This window comes from Lytechinus pictus, chromosome 10, assembly GCF_037042905.1.
Source record: "Lytechinus pictus isolate F3 Inbred chromosome 10, Lp3.0, whole genome shotgun sequence".
Lineage (NCBI taxonomy): Eukaryota > Metazoa > Echinodermata > Echinoidea > Temnopleuroida > Toxopneustidae > Lytechinus > Lytechinus pictus.
This window is the reverse complement of record NC_087254.1, coordinates 6,387,924-6,397,792: the sequence shown is the minus strand read 5'-3', so window position 1 is coordinate 6,397,792 and position 9,869 is coordinate 6,387,924. Positions and strand designations below refer to the sequence as shown.

Genomic DNA, 9,869 nt, shown 5'->3' with positions numbered 1-9,869 from the left:
ATCGGACGCCCGGGTAGTACACCATGGCTAGACACTCGACAGTATCTAAAGTTAGACAGCTGGCAGCCGTCTGTTAATGTTTCGAGGAGGTTTTAAACTTTTTTAAAAAAATCTGTAATTGGTGAGTGAAGCCAACGGAGTTCAGCGGAACAACAGATACCGATATAGATTTTAACAGAGACCGAAGCTTTTGGTCTAGAGAGGATCTAGGATCGTAGACGTAGGCCTAGTTTAGCGGAAATTAATAATGGTACCAAAAGTTGATGGTAGATCTAGGTCCACATTTTATGAGACCAAAAGCTTCAGTCAGAAATTGTCAAATTATGTTAAATTGTTATTTGTGTCTCGTATATATATTAGAAGCTCTTGGACTGTCTAATAGTAAGACAAGTAACGGTCATGATTATAGGCTACCCGCTCATAGATCCGCCACTGCGATCTTCGTCGGGGGGGGGGGGGGGCCCGCGGGGCGGGGATGTTGGAGTTTTATCCCCCCCCCCCCTCTCCAGTCTCCTTTTTAGGGAGTCCAAGAGGGGGGGGGGGTTAAACAAACCCCTGAATTGCCCGGAGATCCATCACGGCCGGGATAGCCTACACAGGGGGAATGAAATCCTAATTTTTTTTAAGTGATTCTTAGTGGTGTAATTGTAAAAAAAAATAGGGTCAGTTATAAGTATAGATCTCTATATACCCTTTTTGGTTCACATGTGTGTTTTTAATACATATCTTTTTACTAGTATTTCTAATTTTTTTAAAGTCTTTCTTTTCATGTAATTTCTTTTCCAAGAATCTTTGAAAAAGCAACAGCAACACAAATTAATTAACAAACCGGGCCGGTGTCGGTTGAAAGAAACCCGGACATCATCTATGTAATGTTTTTATTACGAATTTTCCAGGTCCTATCGTAAAGCAATTTCTTATTTTGTACCAAATATGGAATCGTTCACGCATGGTAGATTACATGAAAAGGTCGACTTAGGCGTGGCAGAAACCATTTTAGCGCAATTAAATTCACAGGTGAATCTGAATCCACTCTCAAAACTAAACAATGAGTACAAAACAAATTACAATGATGATCGAGGCATTCATCGCTTATAAATTCTCCGTATATTTATCATTTATTTATTTATGTTTTCTTTATAAAAAGCAGGGTAGTCCTATTCAAGCCATCTATACTTGAATATATCATATTACGTATCAAAATAGAGAGGACAATCTTGATTTCATTTTAAATCATTTGCCAATACTGAAGGATTCCCTTTCTTTGGGGGGAGGGGTGGGGTGTTGTTGCTAGACGTACTGATCGAATACGAATAGCGACAGGTGCAAAGTTTACAATTGAATAACATCCACTTGACCGTTTTAACACGGATAGAACTTGGTTTAATTTTACGAGACTTCATCACAGACAGTGCATGCCCTTTGTGTCCCATCTATAGATGATCTGTAAATAACATTCCTCAATGTACTCCATGAATAGCTAGGCAACGTCGTCCATTGCATTCAGATTACATTGAGCTCTGCGATGTGTTTGTGATCTAATCATTCAAATGTGCGAGTATTAATAACCTTCAGATGAAACCGAATGTTGTCATGAATAGCAATAGCTATATTCACTGTTATTAGACTCAGTTCTTAGAGGAATGCAATAAGTAACCCCATGCAACAATGAGTGACAAGAAGTGGGGAAAGGACGCCATTGAAGGCTTCTCCAAACACGTCCACCTCGGGAACTTCTCTCTCGATGAAAATCGGAACTACTGCAACGATCACAGGAATCGTAGATTCTTCGTCGATCCGGGACCGTGGCCCAAGCTGGACCTTCTTCCAGGTCATTCGGACTTTGTTGACCGCGACCGTGGGGATGGTGGCGCCGAAGTGAAGTCGCTGGATGCCTTGATGAGATGGATGCGTGATCACCAAGATGAGCTGCAACGGAGGAAGATCTTGGAGACTCGGGAAGATGGTACAAAAAGGTATTGTGCTTTTAGAAACTTTCGGAAGAAGCTCGGTTGAGTCTAATTTGAATTCTCATAATATATTTATCTGATAATCGAATGCATTATAAGCTCAATTTTTTTAATTATTGTTAGCATTTTGTACTCTACTGATCATTATCTACTTACTACTTTGAATCGGAAGAACAAAAATTATGTAACTCTTACGTTGATTGATTGATTGATTGATTGATTGATTGATTGATTGATTGATTGATTGATTGATTGATTGATTGATTGATTGATTGATTGATTGATTGATTGATTGATTGATTGATTGATTGATTGATTGATTGATTGATTGATTGATTGGTTGGTTGGTTGATTGATTATTTCATTTCAAGTTAAAATAAGGCGAATTATAACACAACATAATGGAATGAAATGGGAACCTATTGGAAAGCATAGCTTATAAGTTGTTAATAATGGTTCCCTCGAATAAATAGTTTACTGTTGTGAATGTTGATCAATACAATATCTTTAAAGTGAATAGAAACATGGGTCTATATAGAAGTAGGCCTATAATTAGGGGCGGATGCATGATTTACCGAAAGAAAATCCACTTGAAATAAAAAATAATGAGCAAAAAAAGTTAGGCATAGCTATCACTCACGGGAAATATTTTTCGGTTAAAAAATGATAAGCAAGAGAGAAAAGGGGGTCTATATTGTTCTTCATATTTATGTACCTTTGTCAGACTTTGTTAGGGTCAATTTATATTAGGTTGAATGATCCATGATTTTCAAAGAAGACATCAAGGGCCCGTTTCATTAAGAGATACTTTGGTAACTGCTCTTTTGGCAATTTACAATCAAAATCAAGGTTTCCATGGAAGTTAAAATAATGGCAAATTTACAAATATAACTGTCAGTTTTTATGGAACGTGCCCCTGAAGTTGAACTAGTCTTTCACGCAGACTCAGAGGCTGCAGTTGCATAATTAAGCCCCCCCCCCCCCTCTACAATATCGCTTCTTTTAAATTTCTGTTTGTAAGATTACTGCATCTTTCTTATATTCCAAAAGATTATCATTTTCATTGATAACATTTCAGGGGCGGCGGAACATATTTTCGTGTGTTTTGGGTAAAACATATAGGCCTATGTCAAAATGGGCATTTTGGTGCAAACGGATGTTTTCACCATGGGATTATCATCTGCGTGAAGTTGAGTGTTTTGTAGTAATTAAGTTGAGCAAAGCCTTTTCGAAGTGATTTCTTTTGGACATTTCATGTTAAGACATGGAAATTGATCGTTCCGAGTAGTTTTTGTAATCATGAAACAGATCATCTGTTGTGTATCTAACTAAGGAATTACAGCGAGCGCGAAGCGCAAGCTGAAATTTATAATATACTGACGAGAAAAGGAACCTATAAAGAACTACATTTAGTCACACATGAATATGATTCATATCTCACCAATCGAGTAAATGCGAGCGCGAAACGCGAGCTGAAAATTTGATATTCTAGGCATTTTTTTGTAACCATGAACAGCATGAGTACCTTACTAAACATTAATTAATGCGAGTGCAACATGCGAGCAAAAAAATTTGATATTCCACCTGAAAACTGGACTCGCTAAGCATATTTGTACAATAATTGATGCGAGCGCGAGCCAAAAATTTGGTGATTTTCTAGCCTAACATATGTTATGTATTTTACTTCGAAAAGGGTACCGGTATTTCATTTTCAAAATGGGCATGTTTTATTTTGAAAAAAGGGCATTTTCCATTTTGAAAAATGGACATTTTGCATGGGACAAGTGCCACCTGCCCCCTCCCCCCAGTACCCCGCCCCTACCCCTTCTTCAAAATGGTATACAATTTCAACCTCACTCGTTATACCCAAATAGATTGGCCATGGATTTCGTCACCCGGAGGGGCGCGTTGCACGACCTCTTCAAGTCGCCCCATCTCAACGATCGCACAGAGTATCTTGTTACATTCTTCAATGGAACTTACTATCTGGAACAGCTCGAGCTGCCGGGTCGGCGAGACAATCCCAACGATCCAGATGGCACTCAAATGTACAGCGGGAAAAAGTTTGCCCAGTATTGCAGTGGTAAGTGTGTTATTGTAGGATCTTATTTTGGGCGGGTTTTACAAGAATATATTTGCAATGTTCATTGTTAATCTGCCATCATGGTCATAACTGTGTAGGCCAACTGTCTGAATGATTTTTATGAATATCATTTCCATTTTCCATATTGCAAGGAAATGTTTGCAATCAATTTGAATATTTCTGTTGCAATTTTACAATTTACAGATCAATTATCACAGATAAGTTTGGACTCCTTGTTTGCATGAAACAAATCGACAATCTATCACAAATTTGCAATTTATTGCAAGACATTATGATTGATTTGGGAACCTAAAATAGATTAGCAATTGATCGAAAGTTCATTACAACGCCCCCAACAAAGACGTAGGCCTTTCAATATTTACGGAAAGTGTTAATTCAAGCCATAATTTGCATTCTCTTATTATCCTTGTAATCTTTATAAAAAAAAATCGAAAGTATTGTTTGTGCATGCACGATTCTTTAAATAATAATAATAAAAGTTACATTCATGTAGCGCTTCATACGTTGGTTTCTAAGTGCTTTACATTGCAATTATTAATACCCCGGTAAAAGGATCTATCACTGTTCCACGCATACAGTGAACCATCTTCACTCCCTGGGGAGTATCCTGGCCAGGCAACCGTTTATTGGTGCTCGTGCCAATCTAATCACATTGACCTTCACATCCTACCTGGTACCCATTTAACACCTGGGTGGAGAGTGACCCGGAGAGTGACAAACGTAGATAAGTGCCTTGCCAAAGGACATTATTAGCGCCGGGTGGGATTCTAACCCCCGACCCTTGGTTTAAGAGCCAAGAGACTGAACCACTACACCGCACGACACCTCCACCAAGAAGAAACTCCACTAATTCTTTCTGTTAACAGTGCTAATTATTCTTTTCTCCAGTCCAAGAAAGTGAGGACACGCCAGAACCTACACAACCAATCAACGACAACCTCTCGTACGAGGCCGTCATGGCGGCACGATGCGGCGGCGACTTCAAAGTCCTCTTCGGCGTCGAGATCCACGCCGAACTCAAACACAATCCAGATATTTCATCAACATATCGTGGAATGCATCATCTCAATTATGTCAACATCAGAACGGCCAGAGACTTCAACGCATTGACCGACTTGCAATATTCAAAGGCTTTCTTCCGGTTAGAATTTTTCAGGATATGATTTGTATACAAGCTAACGCTTGTAAAATCTTCGTTAGTATATATGCATATGTTTAAATTGAGTTTGAAGTTTATTTCATTTTGAAGTGACAAGATTAATTTTTCAAAGTTTTTAAGTGTCGTTTGTATTTGTTTTATATGTTTTATGCTTTTCGTTTCATCTTGAATTTTTTTAGTAACAGATGATTTCGTAATTGTGCCTGGCTAAATTTGAAAAAAATTGGAGCAGAAGTCGTTAAATATTACTTACAACACTTGATTCTTATATCATAATGCGATGTGCGCTATATAAGGACTGTTAAATATTATTTGTAGTAGTATATTTATCATCATCATCATTATTATTATTATCGTCATCACTTTTATTATTATCATCTTTAATACCTTTTTTTTTTATCTGTTAGTTTTCCCCGCCCATATACATGTACATTTTCATCGGCCAAATTCATTCACCTAGATTTTCATCATTAAAAAAATGTTACCATCTTGAACTCTGTGTTTAGTTCTCGTAGACATAATTAATTTTGCTAATCATTTTCTTACTTTATCGTTTATTTTACCTTTGTGTCAGTTAATTGTGTGTTGATGTCATTATGTTGATTTGGTGAAACGGTATTCCCGCCCCTCCGAACAAATTTTGATAGGAATTTAATGTGTAGGAAATTACCTAGTAACTCTGACGCCATGTTAGTTAATCTTGGGTTATTTAATCATAAACAAATTGTCTTCTTTATGGCCAATGAATGTATTGATTTCGCTCAATTTTTAATAAAATAAATGTATTGGTCACAACGAATTAACTTTCGCTGCTGTTACAGTGTTCTGCTCGGAGTTAGTGAAATAAAAATATTCAAAATCGAATTAAAAACGTGTTAAAAGATGAATGAAATTAATCAGACTTTCTATGAATTTCATCAAAAAGGAAGAAGCTGTTTCAGTTTTGGTCTCAGAACCACATTGCTGGTATCCCACGTGTGATCCTGGGCTGGCGGGACGATGAACGTCACGTGATCACGAGAGTGGAAACATACAAGACTGAAGACATTCCTGACTTTCCCTTGGTAAATATCAGATAATATTTATAATCGACTGTTAAAAACGTATGATGGTCTATTTGCGTATGAAATGGTTTCGTTTGATAGCTATGCACTTCTTTATTTTCACAATTTTACATTTCCGAGGAATATAAATTAGATGACAAAGACTAATTTTCCCTACTGACAGAATAAATAGATCATACAGTCTTGGTAATACATTCTTGAAATTTTACTCATATTTTCGGAAATTCTTGAGGATTGTCGTTTATTGATCTTTTGTGTTTGGTTCCGTGAAATTCGACGTTTCATTGAATCGCGTTCTTCATATCCTAAGCAATAGCTAATGGTTTGGTTTTTGACGTTTTTAATGTTTTGAAGATGGACGCAAGACGAACAATTAGTTGTTGCTACACTCTTGGCGATACCACATTAATTCATAATAATTTTTTTTATATCGCATTCTTTATGAATTATGAATTAGAATTCATAAAGAATTCTATGTTTTTTCTTCTTCAGTTTATTTAAATTTCTGTGATTTTATATTTTTGACGGTATAATTTAGGAGTTTTTTTTTGTGAATTGATTAAAATGAAAAGCACTTTTTCAAACCGATTTTTTTCTTCAAATTAATGAAAATAGAAAAACAAATCATCAAAGCCATTGGTATTTGTTATCATCCTTACGTATCGATATCTTGTCTTTAACAGTTTCTATAATATGCCCTGTTTGATTTTATTTCTAAGTGTACATGGAAACCTGCTAAATACTACAGGACGATGCAGACGCTTCTATCTGAAATCACTCGGCTGGTGGCAGAAGACGACGCCGGGTAGGTAGATTGATTGCTTCGTCCGACTTTGTCTGACTTAATATCATTTGTTTGTTGATTATTTATTCATTCTAAGAACAACTCGTATTATGCGTAAACACAAAATGTGGAAACTTTTCATAGTATGCATATAGTATTCATATTTAACCAACGTACACGACACGTTTGATCGTGGATTGGAGTTTGGATGAAAGGGTTGTAGAAAATGGTAGAAATGGTAGTAATTCGGTATTAAAATTTCAAAAGTTCATAATTATCAATATTCCTCCGATAGTTAAAATCGGTGCCTTTTTATAGAACCCCTATTATCGTAATTTCTACCTCTTTTGGGTGTAACACTTTGAAATTTACCTAAACTCGGTAAAAGTGAAAAAAATTCTTAACCGCAGTGATATTGTAACAATTATGTGCAAGGCAACAATTTTTTTAATTTGAATTATTATATTTACTCTAATCTAAACACTGGTAGGTGACTGAAATTTCGTTTGGCGTTTTCTTGCTTTTATTCTGAACGGCAAATGAGATTATTCAACTTGTCTCGGCATTATATACAATTTTAAAATGTGTCAATTGTTCTAAGTTTTCTTTTCTATCTGTCATTCCTAATGCGAAATTAACATTTGTGTATTTTTTAATATATATTCCATCTATTTTTGTCTTCTCTCTGATCTCTTCTTCCTCTCCTAAATTGTTTCGTTAATGCATGTTTTTCTTTTTTAAGGAGTATATCGACACCCGCCCGACTTTAAACAAAATTATTCATTTTTCATTTACTATTCTACTTCCCTTTTCTTTTCCTTCTTCCTGATCTCTTCTCTTCCTTTCTTAAATTGTTTCGTTAATGCATGTTTTTCTTTTTTAAGGAGTATATCGACACCCGCCCGTCTTAAAAAAAATAATCTCTTTTCATTAACTATTCTACTTCCCTTTCAGGGAGTTTTCCTACGTCATAATTTCACCGTTTCTCTTTTCTATATTTCAGTGCCGTCTTTCATCTCGTGTTGGAAGAGGTCGAGAGCGCGCCATATCCAGTTTTGGCGGGAAAACTCTGCAGTCGGACATTCACGGTGAAGAGACTAGCACGTGGTTCCCACAGGATCGTGAAGGACTGGTTCATCAGGGAGGTACTCAATTTCAAGTAACCATCGTGGTGATTGCTATCGAACTTAACACAACTTCAAGATAAGGCTGCTTTTTTATTTCTAGTTAGAAACTGATCGGCTTTTCTATAGGGATAGGGGCCTACCTCGTATCTTAAAGGTGGAAGTTACTTTCACCACGTCCTGAAATATAAACACTGAATCGCATACACGATGGTTACATGCATGCACGATGGAGGGAAGACTGAAATATTTACAATACAACGAGAAACCTACAAGCAGTATGGTGCTGTTAATATAATATAAAATGTGACCTCATGGTTTCATGTGTTGCTAGAGTTACAAAATATAACTCTGAAGTATTTTTATTTGTTTTGTATAAACGTTACGCTCATATCCACAGCTTGTCTTCAATATTTAGACAATATGCCCTGCACTTTAATAGCGAATTGTTCGCATTTCTTCTATTCTTCATGCTCATAACTCATAACTTAATATTTGTCCTTACCACCATTTTCTCTCCGTATTTATCGTTTATGTGCAATTTATTTATTTACTTCAATGTTGTTGACATTTAGTGATGTAGCATATAACCTGTAAATTTATATGCAAGTATTTACTTTAGTTCTTTTGATGTTTGATGATGTAGCATAACCATGGGTATCTATTGCAAATGTTAACATAGTACCCATATTGTTTAATTTAATTTTGTTGATGCTTGGTGATATATCATAACCCATAATTTATGTGCAATTAATTTACTTTAATTTTTTTTAATGTTTGGTGATATATATATATATATATATATATATATATATATATATATATATATATATATAAATATACCATGGATATCTATAGTAGATGTTAACATAGTACCCATATTGTTTAATTTAATTTTGGTGATGTTTAGTGATATATATACCATCGATGTCTATAATAGATGTTGTTAACATAGTACCCATATTGGAGAGCTCGTGCCTTTTCTGCCACTCTCTCTCTCTCTCTACGTCATATGGCCCATATTATGAAAGGTGGTTTGACTAAGGACATGGTCTAACACTGTGCTACAATTATGGAAAGCCAAAAATGTCCAATCTTGTTTACATGGTATGTTTTCTATGTTTACTGTAGGCCTACCCTTTCTCAGTTATTTACAGTAGAGACAGGTCTCTCATGTACCCTTCCAAGACAGTTAAGAATGATTCGAGAGTTTAATGAGCTGATTTATTGAACCTCTACTGTTAAAGATTTATTTCACACTTGACTGAGTATCCATCACTGGCGTACAAATGGGGGACTCTTGCCCCCCCCCCTAAAAAAATTAAGACCAAGAAAAAAAAAGGAAAGGGATAAGGGTAAAATATGACATTTTCTGAATATTATGTCAAAATCTATCACAAACTTGGATTTTTTGATTTTTTTGCTCACTCACATCTTTTTATATCGAGCCCCCTCAAAGTGTTGGGCTCATTACGCCACTGCTACCCATAGTTAAACCACATCTTTAGACCAGAGTTTAAATCAATCCCGACTTCAGAATAAGAGCCTTTGTCTGCTTTCCCTCTCTCTCTCTCTCTCTTTTCTGTTTCAACACTCAATTCAATCATTCCCTCTCCTCTCTCGCTCTCTTTTGGTAAATTCTCAATTTTCTCCCCTCTCCTCTC

At 36.0% G+C, this 9,869-nt stretch overlaps 1 protein-coding gene across 1 annotated transcript; it reads left to right on the top strand.

Moving 5' to 3' along the window:
* Positions 1-1,546: 1,546 nt before the first annotated feature.
* On the top strand, positions 1,547-8,979 carry LOC129269783 (decapping and exoribonuclease protein-like). Its single transcript, XM_064106112.1, has 6 exons — positions 1,547-1,976; positions 3,845-4,053; positions 4,963-5,215; positions 6,159-6,297; positions 7,017-7,102; positions 8,085-8,979. Exons 1-6 carry the CDS (start codon positions 1,669-1,671, stop codon positions 8,242-8,244), a joined length of 1,155 nt encoding a protein of 384 aa, XP_063962182.1. The 5' UTR covers positions 1,547-1,668; the 3' UTR covers positions 8,245-8,979.
* The last annotated feature ends 890 nt before the right edge of the window (positions 8,980-9,869 follow it).